Consider the following 19122-nt stretch of genomic DNA (forward strand, 5'->3'; position numbering starts at 1 on the left):
AAGGACCTGGTCAGTTTTAAATGAACTGTATTTTGTTGGATGTTCAATTTCAAAATAAGAAAATACATTTCTTTCAGACTGGGAAGTGCTCATTTTTTAGTTAATTATGCTTGATCTTTATTGAATGATCAAGCTGTGTTGCCCTAGAAGTATTGTAGCATAATGTCTAAAAGTGGGAGAACCACTGATTTCAGTAGAACTAACCAACAGCCCATGAGTTTGGGAGAATCTCGTGTGTGTAACCTGTAGCTCTGTTCTGTGACCCTGTCTGAGAAAGCATTTAAACATGCATTTGAAGTCCAGAATGTGACTAATCTGGAGTGAAATTAAACATATACTGGAGTGCCTTTTCTGGATGTGCTTCTTTTCTAGATAGGCTCCTTTGCTGTCAGTTTATTTCACATGACAGATAACTGTGTTCTTATAATAGGAATTTGAGGAGTTGAGTAGGCAGCATGAATCTGCTTCACTGATCTTTTGCAGGTAATATCTGCTTCAATAATCTTTTGCTGAATACTTGCAGGTATAGAGTGTGCAGTTGCTGAAAGTAGCTCATTGTTCTTGCATAGCTGCCTCATTCTGCAAAGGTCTTAACATATGAAGTCATGGGCAAATGTGAAATCCTGACTTCCTGACTGTAAAGTATGGCATATTTTTTATGTGGTTGTCTGTTACTTGCTTGGTATATTACTCAGGCCCAGACTGAGGCAGAAATCAGAACCCATTTCCAAGAGGTCAGCTCGTTCTGCACCTGAGCTCTGTATGCACTAGAGGCTGAGTCTTCAGAGGTGGCACAGCAGATCAAGTAAAATTTAGGTTGCCTAAACTCAAGCCATCATCCCCACAGTCCTGTCCAATATTGAGCACTGTACAACACATGGAATCCAAAACTTTAGGACAAAAATAATTTTTACAAGAGGTAAAACTTCATTGCCTGTACGGGGCCTGTATATTCCTGGGTATACCAATATGACAAAGTGATTGTCTGTCTGTAAGGCAATTGAATGGATTAAAGAAACTCAGGCTAGAGAATGCTTTTATTTCCATATATAAATGTGCCAAATAGTCTCTAGCAGACAGTCCCCTGTCCTTCAGCCACTCAATGATCTGACTTGATGCTACCTACATAAATGTTGCATTAGTTTGTGTAATGCAGTTTATACCTGTTCATTTCCCCTGGTTATCTCATACACCCACAGTGAGAAGAAATTGTTACATTCTAGATGTCAATATGACAATGAATGATCATAACCTTTTTCTTAGCTGGTATGTAAACTTGCATGGGCTCCATCCCATAGTGGTGGAGCTGTATTGCAAGTAGGTTCACAACTTTTTATCAGAGAAAGCCTCAATTTAAATGAAAACACAGTTCCACCTCCTTGCTGCTGCTTTTTCCCCCTGGTTTTCACTACTGGCAGTGGTAACAGAGGGTTGAATGTTTTATTTACCATGTAAGTTCAGTTCTACTGGCTCATTTTGCACAATTCACTAGATAAAATTCTAATTAAAAATTTAAATTTTTCAAGTATTTTGGGGTAGATCCTAAATTTCAAGCTAGAGGAGGAAGGCTGCATTTTTTTTCTTGCACATTTCTTCATGCATTGTAATCTTCTTGGTCAGAACTTATCCTTCCTTTTGATCCCAGCTGGGCCAGAACTACTGTCTGAAAAATAGGGAAATACTGAATGATAGTCTTTGAATGGGATTTTCCAGTGACAAGGATGCTGCCTGTGGCTTCCTGGGAAGAGGAAGAAGCAGACCAAAGAGGAAGCAGTAACATGAACAAAATACTATAGCAGGATGAAAGAAAGACACTGAAAAAATGGACAAAGAGGAAAGAAATGAGTAAGACTAACGTATGGGAAGAGTGAAATAGCCCTAGATGGTCAGTTGTCCCAAAGATCAGCTACAGACTTTTCACTAGATTCATAAGGATATTTTAATTTTGTGAAGGTTTTTAGAATCGGTTCTTTCCTAAGCAAGGGTTTGGTAGTTTGCAAGAATGGAAAAAGTCTGGACTAGTATTTCCTGTGTGTTTGAAGACAGAATCAAAGTCACCGCTTTGGATGTCAGTAGCAGCCAGTGCGCCAAATTCTCCTCTCAGTTTCACTGATGCAGTCTTACTTGGCTGGAAGTTCTCTCTGCTCCTGCTTTGCTCCTGTGTCTGCGTGTGTCTCTGTGTCTGTGTGCTTATTTGTGTGTGCAGCCCAAGAGCCAGAACAAACGTTTCAGTATTAAGAATAAGGAATGTGAAAAGTTCTGACTGTGTAACATTGCTAATGGACAGAAACTATAAAAGAAGATGTTCAGCATCAAAACTTTCAGGAAAGATCCCTGTAGTTTAGGCTTTCTGCTTCCTTCACCCTTTAGTTTAAGCTTTTTCCTTCATTCACCCTTCATTATTCCTCTGTGACAAAACTACTGTTTCTTCTCAACAAGATCAGGTGAAGGCAGTTGTGTAAAAAAGTTTTAGTCTGTATTTTACCATGTTGTGTTTATAAGTGATGTTTAATTGCTGATGGTGAACTAAGCAATCATTTTTAAATTGAAATCAATACAAGATTTGTTCACCCTTCGAATGTCCTCTCCTTTCTCTTAACTAATGCCTGCTTCCAAGTAAGAAAACCCACAAAGCAATGCAAAATAAAGACAAGCCCTTTTTGAGGCGTTCATAGCATTGAAAGTGATCGTACGTGTTAATAAGTGCCAGTGTGTTAATACAGAGAGGGGAAAAGTATTTTTCACCTCTGGTCTGTTTGCTATTTAACAACTGGTTGTTGAAGTACTTAAAAATTTCACTGCATATCTGAAGCAGGAGTAGTGTCATCATAAAATTGAGTTGATTGTTTTATGTTGTGAACAGGACTTTGTCCTACTGACACTCCAGCTGAGACACATTCTGTCATTTCTCTGGAGGATGGGTTTTCAGCTGATATTTTAACAGAATGTTGCTGTTCTTGGTGCATTCTGCAAACATATTGCACATCCAAAACAGTGTGTACACAGCCTATCTGTACTGCAACAGACTGAGCTTTCCACATAAATTAACAGCTGCAAACAGTAGATTTTTATTGCCATTTATTTATTAAGAAATACATGAAAGGATGAAATCTAGAGGTTTCAAATACAAGACACTTAGGGAATGCATGCTTATTATGTCCCACAGTCAAATGCACTTGCCGAAATTTAATTTTCTGAAGCTTAGCAGTCCCCACACCTGTGAAATCAGGAGATCTGCTGCAGAGAAACTACCCAGTTTTTCAGGTGCCTGGAGTTGTACCTAGCATTGCACTAACTTTCAGGGTTATTTGCAGAAGCCCGGATACAGAAGAGTGCACTGTGTACTTAACATGCAGTGAGAACAGAACCAGCTGGGTTTTTAGATTCTTGGTCAGAAATACTCACCCATGTAGAGCTTAGCTTAGTCTGACTGTGCGGCGCAAGAACGGTGGAAACCTGAGACACAAATACCTGTCAAATGACTCCACGGCTGACTGTATAAGCTACAAGTGCTGTTGTAGCAGAGCACTGTATTCTGGCCCTGTTAAGATCACATCTGCCCTTAAAACACTCATATGTATTTTCATCTATAAGGACATCAAGCTGATAAAATTCAGTGTGGGAATACCTCTTATACTGGCATAATGAAGCTATTTTTAAAAGCGTATTTCAAAACTAGATATTGTTACCCAAGTACAAAGCAGGAAATCACTTGGTCAAAGCCTGATCTATTAGGCTCCCCCTATGGTTTTCCTTATCCACTGAACGTAGTGCTTTGTGAGTCGAGTGTAGACACCAGGACCATCAGGAGCACCACACTCTTTCTTCCCAAAAGCAGTGATGCCTCTCATCACATTATTGCATATTAAAGGTCCGCCAGAATCCCCCTGGAAAATGGGAAAGAAAATTGTCATTCAAATTCACAAAAGCTAAAAAATGCTTCTTTTAAAGAGAATTTGCACCAATTGCATGGAGAAAATAAAAAGGCAGACGGTGCTATTGCAGAATTGTTTTTTTCCCTCCTTCGAAGGTAAGATTTTAATTAGCAAAAAAAAAGGACTTCAATCTGATCTTTCAAGTGTGAGTTATGGGAAATGAGTCTAGCTCAGTGCTAAGGAATAGTAAGTCTTTTTGAATATGAAAAGAAAAAGCTGGAAACTTTCCTCTTGAAAAGCAAAAAGTCTCTAGAAATCAGTCCCTTTTTTGTAACTTTGTTAATTCAATAATTAAAAGTTTTAAAATGCGGCAGTTCTTACACGGTTGTGCATTGGACTTGGGGCCCAACCAAAATGCCTTTTATCAGCAAAACCTGTTTCAAAGTCCTCTGACATTCGAGAAGTTGTTCCATGGAGGCTGGCTGCTTGAGAATAGGCTCATAAGCTATTTTTCTATTAAAAGCATTTTATTGAAGAAGACAATAGCTAACTGCCATGCCTGCATAAATTCACAATATCCTAAGTCTGTAAAGGTGAATTTATCAATCAGAAGTTTTGATTTTAAGGATTAGAAGAACAATTCGTTAATTTTTAATAGAATTCTTTATTGACCTGAAGAGAGGCAGAAATTATAAATGTGTAAGAGCTAGTATTTGGTATTTTATTTTTAATAAATATATAGACAGTAAATATACTTACACGACATGAGTCCTTTCCTCCATTCTTAGCTCCAGCACATATCATGTTTTCTGTTATAACAGGTTTGTTTTTATAATGCTTGTTGTCATTGCAGATTTCCCTACTGAGGACAGTGACATTAACCTCCATCAGGGTATCAGAAATTTTTTTTACAATACTGTCAGTTTGTCCCCATCCTGCTACTGAGCAAATTGTTTCTGCTTTGAGATCATCAAATGAGGTAGGCAGGTCAATGACTTTCACTGCTTTACCAAGTTTTGCTCTTCTCTGAAGCTGTAGAAGATAGGGAAAATAGTTACTACAGGGCAGAGTCTTAACAGAAGCCCCTGCATGTTAACCATTGGATCTTTTCTATTATGGGAAATTACTGCAACATCTTTTTGAGATTCCTCATTTCTTTGTGACAGGATTTATGTAATCAATATAAGAATGAGGAAAACCCATGTCTCATGAAAACCCATTTAGCTTCTGCTGAAATATTAGCTCTAAATAAATACCCTATGTTACTTCTCTGACCGTCAGACCTTTGGGAGGACAAAATGGCAGTAATCACAGAAGCTGAGGCAAAACTGAGAGTCAGAGAAGTCAGAAATTATTAATCACAACTGTTTTTCAGACAAAACATTAGGACTTGTAACGAAGTTATTTCACACAATGTGTGATATTTCATCAAGAGTGAAATACACTCTTTCTGTGGACAATCTTTATTCTTCCACTGAAAAGCCAGAAATTGGAATATCTTGGTCAAGCTCCAGAATTTTTCTACTTGTAGCATTGGCATGCATTACAGGAATTGTTGATTGCCTCAGCTCCCAGTGCATCCCCAGTCTGCTAGATTAGCAGACCAGACTATATCACCCCAGGAAAAAAGTCACCAGAAACTCCCTTGGCTCATCTCCCTCATAAGAAAGAAGAAACTGGTACATCAGAGGAAATGCATATTGCCTAAGTGATGTGTAAGTCTATACCTGCAGCAGCATAATGTCATTTTCGTGAGAATCAGAATAGTAGCATGGGTGGCGAATTTGTTTTGCAATCCGAAAAACCTGTTTTTCTCTTTCTTTTGTTTTCCGTGAGTGAGCTCCAAGAATAACTCTGCCTCCTTCCCTGAGAAGAGAGACAGCATGGTTAGTGGGATTCACTTGCTGTAACTCTGTAGTTCTTTGCTGTTAATTGTGGTGCTATAATGTCCAGCTACAGAATCTATTTTCTCATGTCTGAAAAGCAACAGTAATTTAGAAAAATATAAAAGATTACCCTGTTTTTACTAGGATTTAAAAAAAAAAAAGACTGAATCAAAACTTATACTATCCTATTTTCAGCTTCCCAGGAATATAGACAGGGTTCAGGTACTTGATTCTGAACCTACACCTATTGTTCCCTTTGGGAACGGAATGAGGAGCAGAGACAACAGCTTTGCTGTTGGTAGTCATCTTACCAACTGTGCCCTCTGCAATTTGTGCTGAAAATTCAGGAGAATAGCTCACAGCACTGTCAGTCCAGAGGTCAACACGGCCGGATTGAATTGTATCATTGCTTTGCCCTAACACCATTTCAACACTGTTCTGAGTCCATGTGAGACATAGCTCATTTCTTTTCTCTAACTTGTTCTGCAACTTAGATGCTGAAGTGGTGACAGTTGTGCCTGCTGTGGCCCTCTGCTATAGAAGCCAGGAGTACAGCACTCCTTGGTCAAGCAGTCCTGGCAAAACTTCTATATCAGACCACAGGTGTAGCTGTTTGTGGGAGAACAGCGTACGATACAGCTGAATGGGAGAATATTCTTTGAGCAGGTATGTAGGTTGGCCCTCATTTCCCACTTACTGCAGCGAACACAACCCTGAGGAAGAAACTGCTCCTGTCCTTCAGCTATTACGAGCTGTCTGACTGTTGACTGATGACCATTAGGTTAATTCTTTATTGTACTTTCTCTTAAATTTGATGTCATTTGGAAACACTCTATACCTTATGTTAATATGACAACTTTTGGGCGCCCTGTGCTCTCTTTGTAGTAGGTCCCATTGTCTCCTTGTTTTGACAAGGACAGGAGAGATGGATACATTTCTCTGCTGTCTGCAGAGCCCAGTGATTCACTGGGCAGGTCCTGGGCAGGCCATTGATGGAGCTTGTGTGAGGTCTGGGTCAGCAGCAGCTCCAGTCCTCCCTGCAAAGGCAAGGGGTGGGATGTGTCCTGTAAACCTCACATCTTGCCTCACTGAGGGACTCTGCGGGGCCAAACATCCATTTGCATCTTGAGTCAGACAGGAATAAAAAAGGCTGGCTGACATATCCATCTCTCATTGGCTACTGTCATCTGTCTGGAGGATTTTCGCTCCTGTGTAACTGCATACTGTCTCTTTCTGTGGTGAACTGCATATCATTTACAGAATAAAATGACAAGAATTTATTTCTGTTTTCTGAGCAACTGTTTAAACTGGCTGGTCTTCTAGCCTACTTGCCTGAGAAAACAGGGATAAGCCCTTCCCCCAGTTTCACTACTTCACTGTTGCTACTCTGTGCTTTCATGCAGCTAGAAGCTTGTAAAATATCTCTTCAGAAGATCAGTATACCTTGTTATTATTTTTTACTCAGTGAAGCATATTTGTCAATATAAATTATAAAACACAATAATCAGAACATGATTAGGGTCATGCTAAATGTACAAAATCACCAGTGACACTAACTTTCCTTCTTGATCAGAAGCACCAAATACTCACTATGGACAATCTCTGAATTGGAGTAAGAACTTACACTTTGCAGTGGGCAGCTGTTAACACCCAGTTTTTCTTGATCAAAGCTCCTCCACAAATAAGGCTTTCATCTTTTCTCTGGATTAGGGCCATATATGGTCTTGAGTGTGGTGGTACTTCTGCTCCTCCAATGATATCCACACAGAAACCTAAAAATAAAAATAAGCCACAATACACACAGCTGGGCTAACAAATACTGTAAGAGACTCAAAGTCTCTTAGATAAAACAGTTAATATAGTCACAAAGTATACAGACTCATGAGTGTGTGCATATGTTACAATGCTGATCTTCAGGGTAGACTTTTAGAATTGCTCAGCAGTACTACTTCTGTATGTTGCGATGGGATAAAAATTTGATCAGTAGGGTGAGCTTTGATAAGAAAACCACCAAATTATTGTTGCTTTTGCACAGATTTCTTTTCCTGAAGTTCGCTGCTGTGGTTAATTTCTTAGCTTTCATTGTGAATAGCAATGTCAGATCTGCCACATGATAAATGTTGTACAATATGTGACTTATGTAGACACCTGGAAATGGGGCTACATAGTGTAAGTCACATTACATTAACCTGTTTTTCAGAAAAACAGAAAATCAAAAGATTGAAGTACGTGTATACCTCTGGAGAGATAAACATTATGTTAGCTCCTCTGAACACCTCCATATAACCTGTCCTCTGTGCAACTTTAATGAATACTACCCATTCAGAAATTAATTTGTTTGTATGAAAGATCAAATATATGCAGACAATGGGAAAGAGCTAATAATAAGAACTCAAATAATAATTATGTTTACTTCCAACATGTATCCATTGATACATGTTGGCTTACCTGGAACTCTGTACACAGCATTTACCTTCAAAAGGATCAAACTGGGCACTTACCCCTACAAATTACCAGGAGAATGACAGCAGCAGAGGTGGACAAGGTGAGGAAGGTTCCCATGATTTCTGTCTGGTGTTCCCCCTTAGTCACTGTTTAATACATATATATATATGTCTAAATGAAAAGGATGTGGGTTTTGTTTTTCCTCTTAAGGACACCTGACATTTGTAACTGTGACACAGTCTCACCCAGCCCCTCCTTCCCCCCTCCCACCCCCACCCCCTAGCAATGTGGCTTACAGCAGAGGTTTTAGTGAGAAACTGCATCATCTGTTGTGGTATGAAGACGGGATCTGCCCCCCTTGATGTTCTCTGTAGCATTTGCAGAGAGCTAATACATGAGTACTGGGCTGAAAAACTTGCAAGTCACTACGTGTCCAGTTACACGGTGGGACTCAGCTCGCATAAATTTAAGCTTGATTCAGTTGCCCACATGAAGACATATAGTTTAATTCTAGACACCCCAGGTAGCCTCCAGGTCAGAGATGAATCCCAGCCTATTCCTCATTAGACCGTTATATGTGCTCTTCGGGAGCCCCCAGGGCCAAGAAATCTGGTGCTATATGAGCATCCATATAGCACTGAGTGTGGTTTAGTGGCCCCAGAACTAAGGGTATAATGCCATTTAAGGTGTCTTAGCTCTGCCTCTGATGCACAGCTTTTCTGTAGATGCTGTGTTAGATTTGCCAGCCCTGTGCCCCTATCTGGGAAACCCAGTCTATCTCAAATGTCACTAAACGGCCTAGTTTTAGGCAACTGAATTTAGTCCTGAAAACTGAACAAATCTTCCTAGAGCCTTGTAAATATATATATATATATGCACACATTCTCCAAATATATACCCAAATAATAGAAATAACTCCCATCAATATTAAATAATTTGGAATGTCAAATATTAACTAACTAGGTACTTTCAGTGAAGTGTCACTACCACACAGCCTGAGAGGTTTCTTGAAGACCTGAGCCCCGCTACAGTCAGTCTGCAGAAAACTTCTGCGTTCTGTCTGTGTCACATCTTTGGGTTTAGTTTGCCCAGCCTGATGTGAGTTTTACCTGTAGAACTGGAGTACTGTGTCCAGTCCTGGGCTCCCCAGTTCAAGAAGGACAGGCAACTGCTGGAGAGGGTACAGCAGAGGGCTGTACCAGAGGGCAGAGGGCAGGCCCCTAATCATCTTTGATTTGATGCCTGGAGCATCTCTCTTATGAGGAGAGGATGAGGGACTTGGGTCTTTTTAGTCTAGAGAAGGGAAGACTGAGGGGGGATCTGATCAATGCTTATAAATACTTAAAGAGAGGGTGTCAAGAGGAATGGGCCAGTCTTTTTTCAGTGATGCCCAGGGATAGGACAAGAGGAAATGGGCACAAACTTGAACATAAGAAGTTCCACCTAAACGTGAGGAGGAACTTCTCTAGTTTGAGGGTAGCAGAGCACTGGAACAGGCTGCCCGGGGAGGCAGTGGAGTCTCCTTCTCTGGAGACATTCAAAACCCGCCTGGACAAGTTCCTGTGCAACCCCCTGTAGGTGTACCTGCTTTGGCAGGGGGGTTGGACTAGATGATCTGGAGCGGTCCATTCCAACCCCATATCATTCTGTGATTCTGTGATTCTGTGAACTTGGACAGACACCTGGCTCAAATTAGCCATTGCTGTCCCTTCTGGGACAGAGGGTAATTGCTGGTGATTTCTCTGAGGAAGGCAGATGTGGAGATGTTTTTAGAGATAACAAAGCTCTTTGTCACTGCTGTGGCTAGTCAGAGTGACATGGTGACAGCTTCACACACTGCAAAACCACACCAAGCTTTTAATTTTCTCATACTTTTCTCCTCACTACCTGCACATTCCCTGTAACTATCAGCAGTTTCTAGAATTGGCATTCTTTTTTTTCATTGTTCTCCTGAACACAGTATCACCAGGTTTCATAGGTATTGTTCTTTCATTGATCACTCATAAATAGTTTCCAACATCTGATTTCATGACATTTTAATTATCAGTCTTACCATACTGAAGCTGTTTCATTTCTGGACTATGCACAGACATGATACGGGTGGGCACTTGTGATCGAAAACCCTGTACACTGAGACCTGCTTAACCACTTAGTACTACAATGATTCATACTTTGATATTCCTGCGTGAGGTGCTATATCTAGTGAGAAGAGGTTTGGTAGGTGTCATCCTATGTTAACCTGATATATTTTCAAGAAAAGCCTATTTGGGAGGCACAGAATAAAATATTAGCAGATGTTCCTAGATGTTTTCAAGGCAACTAAGATAAATCTATGCTTACCTATGCCTATCTAAAATCCAGTCTTCTACAGCCTGTTTATATTTTTTCAATATATAAATGCACTCCTGTTTACTTCTAAGTCTGACTTACTTCTAAAGATATTTTTCTGTAACTCCATAGGTATTAGTATACCCATGCCTTTTGAAAAATCCCCTTTAATCCCGAGAGATATCATTTACATTGATAATTAGAATTAGGAACATGCAGTCTAAAATATTATTTGTTAACAACTGATCGCTTTCTGTGCAGGTTCTTTCTGAGCAACAACTCTGACTGTCACATAGTCCTAAGATTTATTGTACAGGTATTAATGATCACATTGATATGCACATAATGAGCCTCTGGTTTTGTACCCAAATGCTTTTGTCAGAGTGTCCTCTTCAGCTTATAATTTATGTAGATGAGGATGAAAAATTGACATCAAATTTTAGGGTGTGCAACAAGTTGGCTGCTTTGATTATAGCAGTAAATTAAGTATGGTCGTTTTTATTTGCTTTTATTTGCCTCTGACATGTAAAGTAAAACCTCAAAGCAAAATTCACTCTCTATTTGAGTGCATTTTCAAATCCTTTTATTAGCTCCTCTGCTGTGTAAGCAATTGGTCTTCAAAAGGACTGACATACGTAGGCAAAATGGTCCTTCTTTCCCCCTGCAATGCCCACCAGGCATAGCCACTCTCTCAGCAGAAACCACTGCCTGAGTAAAAGAACATCGAGGCTACCCGGCTTCTATTTCTAGCCTTTGCTTTTCAGGAGATTTTCCATGGGCGTTAAGCCCCATGGGTCAGTGGATCACTTTCCGCTCCGTTTTGTACTGTTGAGCGCTTATGTCCCTTATCTCATACTCAGTTGTTTCGGTCATTTTCTTCTCCAGTGACTATCCTTCGTGCTGCTTTCTGTGGTGCTAAAGGTGAACATCAGCTGTGATTTTAGGAGACCAATCCAGGAGACCAATTTAAACCACAGTTTTAAACCTTCCGGAGCCGCCGGGTACCCGGGTTCCGGCAGCGCCCTGTCTCAGCCGCAGGGCTGGGGTAGACAGGGTGGGCAGTGGCTGGCAGCACAGCGAGGCAGAGCTGGGGCACCTTCTCTGTCTCCTTTCCGGGCCACCCCAACCCAACCCCACTCAGGTGTGTTTGCCTGGACACATCCCTCAGTGGCTGGGGGATGCATTCCCAGGGGCTCGCTGGGGAAGGGACAGGACATATCCTGGGGATGCATATTTCACTTTCTTCTCCAATACCAGTGTCTCACAATATTTACCTGTTGTCATTTCTGCCTCAGCTATTTCCTCAGCTTTCCTATTTCACCTATTTACTGTGTCATATCTAAGAAAAAGACAAGTGAGAAATACAATAACTCAGAGTCCTCGAAGCTTTGTAGCGAGTCAGCGTTACTTCTATGAAGTTGAATGTTCTTGGCAGAAAGAATCCAGCATTAGATATTATTCTCTGGAAACACAAGCTTTCTCTTGTCTGGTCAAACATGGGTCCATTGCCCATTTTGTCCCTTATGCTGATTTCTAAGCTAGCCACTTAGTGGGAGGGCAAAGCCATAAAGGACAAACATAATTATGCCTCTAGGGCCCTTTTTGTGGAGATGAATTCCAGTGGGTGAATAATCCCAGGATTAACTGGAGGATGAAGAGTGATTTTGGGGTAATTTGATCTGGCTCTTTTATGAGCTGATGAATTTTAAGGGTCACATGTTTTCTTCTGAAAGAGCCTTGGAAGAATCTTCTGAAATATGAAATGTGTTACATTATGTTGCATCATGTACATGTTTTGAGACTGAGTTATAACTAGTAAGACTCTGTGCCACAGAAATAAGCATTTCAATGCCATAATCTCATTCAACGATCTTGAGAGTTGTTGTTCTCTAACTCCTGAATAATAATGAGATCTAACTATATTGGGCAAGTTACATTTCTGATTCTTTCTAAAAGTACTTAAGATCATACCAGGCTTTTTAAGTTTTTCACACAAGGGCAAGCCTTTCTTTTGTAGTGGTTTACCAGCAAGGCGTGCAAAAGGGGTGCAGACGCAGAGGTTTGCAGTACTGAGTTGTCCTTCTCGCAACTGTTATCTTTTTATCTTTTTCTTGTGAACACTGATTAGAAATTTTGTTTGCATTTGACAGGTGCATGCTGTAGGATTTTCTGCATCTGAACCCTGCATCCTCTTGAATTATTGCTAAGAAAATAAAAATTTCTCTGCTCTCCATGTCTCTAGCCCGTCTTTTGTGTCAGATATTCCTAAACTTACCAAACAATAGATGCCTGCCAATTCTCAGAGGTTCTCATAAATCTTATGTGTGAATCTTTTTCAGCCTTTCAACTGAAAATGTTACCTGGGCAGTATAATTCTGCAGGGAATTTGCTGGTTAATGCTGTATCTTGGTCCACAATTTGGAAATTACTTTTGTACTCTACATGCCCTGACTTTAGTCTCTCACTGTTGCTCTGTGAAGCCTTTTCAGGTGGCCCTTGTATTTGTTCTCCCATTGGTTTGCTTGCTTGAAGATAACCAAAAAACCCCCGTTAAAATAATGTAATATTGATGATGTAAAGGGAAACTTCAACCACCATTTCCTGTTAGAGACATTAAATAGAAAAGATGGTATTGTAACTTCGAATGCTCTTGTCAGTAAACAGCAGCAGCTATGACAAGCCATCTGTTAGCTCTCCTGCTCTTTCCAATTGCCCTTAACCTACCACCGAGATGTAAGTACTCCTCTAAGGGTAAAAACATCCAAATTCCCCCTTCATGTGGGTAGCACATAACATAACTGCACTTCTCTTGTGTTTCAGATGGCTGCACAGAGATAATCGGAGGACGTGTTGTGTCCCCTCACTCCTGGCCTTATATGGCTGCTATTCAGAGAGAGAATTCAACTGTGTGCGGAGGAGCTCTTGTGGAAAAGCAATGGGTTTTGACAGCAGCGCATTGTGAGTAAGTATCTTATATTAAGGGCAATTAATTGCGGTGGGGCATGGTATGCAAGCCTGTAAGTAAAGGCGGATATTGATTTTTTTAAGAATTATTAAATGCTGCAGTTCTCTCACTAAATTAATCTAAGAATTTGTCATTCTGTTTTAATTTGTTTTGTAAACTGCTGGTCTATATTGTGTACAGTTACCTTCAACAGTTAGATCCCGCCACTGTTACAGGACATAGACTGTGGTGATAAAAGGCCAAATTCATTATTTATGCATCTGTAACAGCGGCGTCTTAGAGAAAGGGATGTATTCCAAAGTTCCAAATCTTACCTGTGTGCCTGGGACTAAGCACTAAAATGCCCTGAGAGATGAAGTTGAATTATATGGAAACACTGTTCTCCCATTTGAAGTCACTTGGGCTCACAAAAACTGAATGTCCGTGATGACTGTGAGAAGAAGCCTTGTCCTTTTGACAAGTCAAGTGTTAGCACAAGCACCCCTTCCCCAGGGGGGATACCCCAAAGCTGGCACAGCTGTTAAACAGCTGGCTCAGGATAAGGAGGACATCTACTGTTCATGTTAGGAAGTAAAATGCCCTGGTTTTGCTAAAATGTTCTCCAAATCATATTTTAGTTCTCTATTTTTTTTACTTTATTTTGAGTAGCTAAAATCAAACCAATTATAATAAGCCTGTGCAAACCTGACATCCTCAAACACAGTGGGGGTAGCTCAGCCAGCCTTCTTCCATCAGGTAGCCTGAAATAGAGGATACAGCTCCTTCTTTTTAAGTGAATTTGACTTTCACACTTCTTCAGCTGGATCAGGTTTGGTTGCATTTTTTGTAAAGGTAGAAATATTCACACCTAGCATGTGCTGTTTCAGACATTAATTCCGAACTCTGGAAATCCCTGAAGGTCAGCTATCACTATTGTTTCATCAAACTAGATTTGTTTCATCAAACTAAGTAAAGAAATGTTACATCCCCAGGGGGGATACCCCAAAGCTGGCACAGCTGTTTAACAGCTGGCTCAGGATAAGGAGGACATCTACTGTTCATGTTAGGAAGTAAAATGCCCTGGTTTTGCTAAAATGTTCTCCAAATCATATTTTAGTTCTCTATTTTTTTTACTTTATTTTGAGTAGCTAAAATCAAACCAATTACAATAAGCCTGTGCAAACCTGACATCCTCAAACACAGTGGGGGTAGCTCAGCCAGCCTTCTTCCATCAGGTAGCCTGAAATAGAGGATACAGCTCCTTCTTTTTAAGTGAATTTGACTTTCACACTTCTTCAGCTGGATCAGGTTTGGTTGCATTTTTTGTAAAGGTAGAAATATTCACCCCTAGCATGTGCTGTTTCAGACATTAATTCCGAACTCTGGAAATCCCTGAAGGTCAGCTATCACTATTGTTTCATCAAACTAGATTTGTTTCATCAAACTAAGTAAAGAAATGTTACATTGTACAGGAAAATCCAAGCTCATGTCAAAACACCAAAATGAACAATATCCTTCCATATGTTTAATCATGTTGTTGTAAAATGAAATTGTGAGAATTATGCTACATGTCTTTTGATTGTCTTGAGAGATGTTGCTCAGCTGTAGTAGTTACCTTTTGTCCCTGTACTTTCTTTAAATTACAGATTAAATGAACCAGAAGTTAGAGTTGTTCTTGGAGCCCACCAAGCATCCATAGCTGAAAAAGAACAGCAGATATTTAAGGTTATGCGCTACGTTCCTTATCCTCAGTTTGACAGGTCTTCCAAGGAAAATGATATAATGCTCCTCAAGGTACTGTGTTAATTACTATTGTATTATTATAAAAGGAATTTTGCTGATGATAATTTTCGCTATTCTTTGATATTGAAGAGTACATAGTTTAGATAGCTTAACAATATCATAGAACACCCTGCTTCTGGTTGTACTAATCTAGATAAGGTTACAGGATCACTGGCACTGTGAGCAAGGATGGCATTTCAAGCCCGTTCTGTGCTCTAAAACATTCTTTAAGCCACTTATTGCAGTAACCTCTCCAAAACCCCAAAACACATTCTTTAGTAATTTTTCAAAGGCAGTGCTGAAGTGATGTGTGCAATGGAGTCTGGGTCACAGCTGTAGCCCAACAGGGTATCTTGTGCTGAACTAGGCAAAAATGGGGATGAAACTTACTGTTGTTAATTATTAGGGGTAACCACATAAAGTAAAAGTATGGATAATACAGGACATAGATTAATTCAGGTCTAGGAGCTCAAAGTGGTCACACTCAGGATACCACACACAGGCTCAGGATACCACAGAATGAAGCATGGAAAGATGCCCTCACCAACCTTATCTTCATGGTTGCCAAAGTGGGGCAAGGCTGCAAGAATTTCCTGCATACCAGCTCCTGCTCAGCCTGGCTCATGCCTCATGTGTCCCTGCACTGTGCACTCTGTTAATCCAGCACTGAGATTGACATGGAGGCAGCCATGGGTGTTTTGAATAGGGAGAGGTCAGTCTGCATGCAGGAAACCTGTACGGGGTCAAATGGTTCTGGAGGACTGCCTTCCTGGTACCAGCAGTTTCACTGCTGATTCAAAGTCCCTGAGAAGAGTAAGACTTGTACTTTACCTTGCCCATACCTTTAGAAACATCATGACTTCAGTATGATGCCTAAGAAACCTTAGATGGATCTTTATATAGACTGTTCTTTTGTTACGCCTGTGATAATGAAGAAAAAAGTACCAGGGCTCACCTCCCATCTCTACAGTTCTGCTGTAGTGGTGTACTAAGTGACTCGGGACAAACTTTTAATCTTTGGAAATTCCCACCAGCACTGGTGATAATAATCTGCAAGGATTTTTTGGATAAACCTGTGATTTGGTGGAGTGCCTTTTTTAAAAGGTGTAAAGGCAGAATCGTTTAACTGACAACCATTCAGCGACATGTATAACAATCTGTGAAATGAATCACGGTTCAGTGATCATGTGTAAAACAGAAAACGTCTGTTCAGTAGCTGTGAGCCCTTAGCAAGCACACTGAGGATATATGTTTTGCTGTGTTTTGCTATGCTTTCATTTACAGGCTTAAATTGGCCTCTCCTGAAGGATGAATCTTTCAGGTAAGGCCAACAAAACACAGTGCGTGTGGATCATTTAAGCCCTTTTGAACTCTCTGAGCAAAAACTCAGCACTTGGAAGAGTTCAAGAACTCGTTTTTCCCCAATTATGTCGCTGCTCTCATGTCTAATTGTTTCATCTTTGTTCCTGGGTACATTGCACCTTGCTTTGAGACCTTACTTTGTGTCAGTCAAACACCAGAGCCTGATTTCAACACAGAAGCTCAGTGGCAGGTTAGGTTCTTGAACAGGACATAGATCCAACAGCCTAACTCCTGTGCAGGTTTTTAATTTCCTACTGTAGTCAAAAGGAAACTGGACTTGAACTCAGTGCTGCTGCCATAGATATGGAATTGCTATACATACACCAGGGAAATTCTTTTGTATTTGCAAAAGGGTAATTAAATTCAGGATCAGTTCCTAAATGTTGAAAAGTGGTTTATATGGAAAGTAGTAGTAGAATGAGACTAAATGGCAGTTGATTTGCTGAACTAAATGCCAAAGTGGAGTATACTTTCCTTCCTTTCTGCATGAGAAAGCATTTTTTTCTTCTTTTTTTCCAGCTGAATGGTGTTGCAAAGCGGAACAAATATGTGCAAACTTTGTGTCTACCTGACTCTTATGAAGATATCAAACCTGGCACAATGTGCAAGGTGGCTGGCTGGGGAGTCACATCTTCAGGAAAGCCATCAAAATGTCTTCAGGAAACAACTCTTAAAATTGTTGATAGAAAAACCTGTCAGAGCAAATACAAAAACCCAAAAATAACCAGCAACATGTTATGTGCTCTAGGGAAAAAACTCCATTCAAAGAGAGATGCTTGCCAGGTAAGAAGAAAAGTTACGAAGAGGATGGGATATGCTTTTAAAGATGGTTCCCTTTTCACTGCAAACAAAGCAGTGCTAGACACTTAATGAGGCTGATCAGATTTACAGTGATTTTAACCAGATTTGTAAGAGACTTTATTGCTGTGAAAAAGAAGTGTTAAAACTTTGAGTAGTTTAGGTCAGTGCAGATCTAAAGGATGGGAATTTGGGTCTGGGATTATCTCCGTTATCTTCAGGTGCATTTCTTTAGCTAAAGTGCTCTCCTTAGGCAGCACCTCTAGTTGTCAGAGAAAAATGAGAGCTTTCAGCGTCTGAATCGTTTGATCCTTTCCAGATGTCATAATCTGAATAGTACAGAATTAACTGTACACTCAAAAGTACTGTTTGGATCTTGCTTTTGATGTCTTCTCTGACGAGTCCAGAATGGCTAATGGCTAAAGAAGTGAGAATCAATTTATACCAACAATAAAAAAATACCATTTGAAAAAGAATTATGATAGCACTATGCTGCTCTACAACATTTACATCAAAGTCTCCCTCAGGCTTGAAAAGCAGCCTCTCCTTTACCTCACCCAACTACCATGAAGTAACATAGCCAACTAATTAATTTCATAGGTTGGAACAGGTTACAGGCAACATTTCCAAACATTGTTATGCACTGCAGGTGGCACTGCATGCTCCTCTGTAGAGCAACGAACACACATTGATAGCGTCTTTTATTTTGTGTTCCAGGGAGATTCAGGCGGGCCGTTAATCTGTGCTGACCAATACAGTGGGATTGTTTCTTTTGGAAGCGGAAAAGGGTGTGGAAGAAGAGACGCGCCTGGAGTTTATACGCGACTAACTGAAAAATATATTGACTGGATAAAAAAAACAATTTCCCATGACAGAGATCCATGAGGCAGGCAAGACAGTTTTGATAAATACTCTGCAGTGCATTAGGCCCAGATGCTGCTGCTTTAGTGCGCCACCTTTAAAAAGTAGATCCCAGCTTTAGAGCTTTACTAACAGCACCACAGCTTTATGAGAACAGTTCAAAATATTCCCCTTTGTACGGAGAACATGTTTGCTCATCCTTAGTAGGAAACTGCCTCTTAGATAACACAATCTGTTTTGCACTTCACCTTACTTCTTAGTGTGATGGGAAAGTACTGCTCACCTTATTCATTGTGGCTGGGATAAAGCAGTATTTTTGAATGTGTACTTACAGAAAAATTAAGTTCCAGAGTGATAGTGAATGAAATGTCTGATGAATGAGAAAAAAAAAAGAACAAAAGCTTTACATGTTCAAATATTTCACTGTGACATTATTCAAAACCAAATGATTCAATTCTTCATTACTAAATATTTAAATAATTTTCAAAGAGTTAAACTATTAAATTAATATTTTTCCAATTGATCTTCAGTTACGAGAGAGAAAAAAAAATTCTTTTTCCCCTAGATTCTTCACTTCTTTGCTTATTGCCTTAATATGTACCGAATACTGTAAGCTTTGGCATGTTGCAGAGGCATGAATAAATAACTCCAACACATCAGCATACTGCTCTTGATTATTGACCAGTCACTGTGCTGAGCAGAGCAAGCCCTGTCTCCTGAAGGCTGTGCCGGTAAAGGGGGCAAATGGGCTCCCCAGAGCTCGGTTGGCAGTGGGACACGGTGCAATAAACCCTGCCGATGTGGAGTACGGGGGCTTGGTCCAGTTCTCACTGATGGTCAC

At 40.2% G+C, this 19122-nt stretch overlaps 2 protein-coding genes across 2 annotated transcripts; one reads left to right on the forward strand and one right to left on the reverse strand.

The window, feature by feature from the left end:
• Positions 1 to 3150: 3150 nt before the first annotated feature.
• GZMA (granzyme A) lies at positions 3151 to 8388 on the reverse strand. The gene is made up of 5 exons (XM_014964883.1): positions 8263 to 8388; positions 7386 to 7533; positions 5603 to 5741; positions 4635 to 4907; positions 3151 to 3887 (listed from the first exon to the last, which is right to left on the reverse strand). Exons 1-5 carry the CDS (start codon positions 8321 to 8323, stop codon positions 3732 to 3734), a joined length of 777 nt encoding a protein of 258 aa, XP_014820369.1. The 5' UTR covers positions 8324 to 8388; the 3' UTR covers positions 3151 to 3731.
• Positions 8389 to 13161: 4773 nt separating this feature from the next.
• Positions 13162 to 18910, forward strand: LOC106901870 (granzyme A-like). Its single transcript, XM_014964882.1, has 5 exons — positions 13162 to 13267; positions 13355 to 13496; positions 15125 to 15272; positions 17142 to 17405; positions 18138 to 18910. Exons 1-5 carry the CDS (start codon positions 13207 to 13209, stop codon positions 18303 to 18305), a joined length of 783 nt encoding a protein of 260 aa, XP_014820368.1. The 5' UTR covers positions 13162 to 13206; the 3' UTR covers positions 18306 to 18910.
• The last annotated feature ends 212 nt before the right edge of the window (positions 18911 to 19122 follow it).

Source organism: Calidris pugnax, unplaced genomic scaffold, assembly GCF_001431845.1.
Source record: "Calidris pugnax isolate Ruff unplaced genomic scaffold, ASM143184v1 scaffold273, whole genome shotgun sequence".
In the NCBI taxonomy this organism is placed as follows: domain Eukaryota; kingdom Metazoa; phylum Chordata; class Aves; order Charadriiformes; family Scolopacidae; genus Calidris; species Calidris pugnax.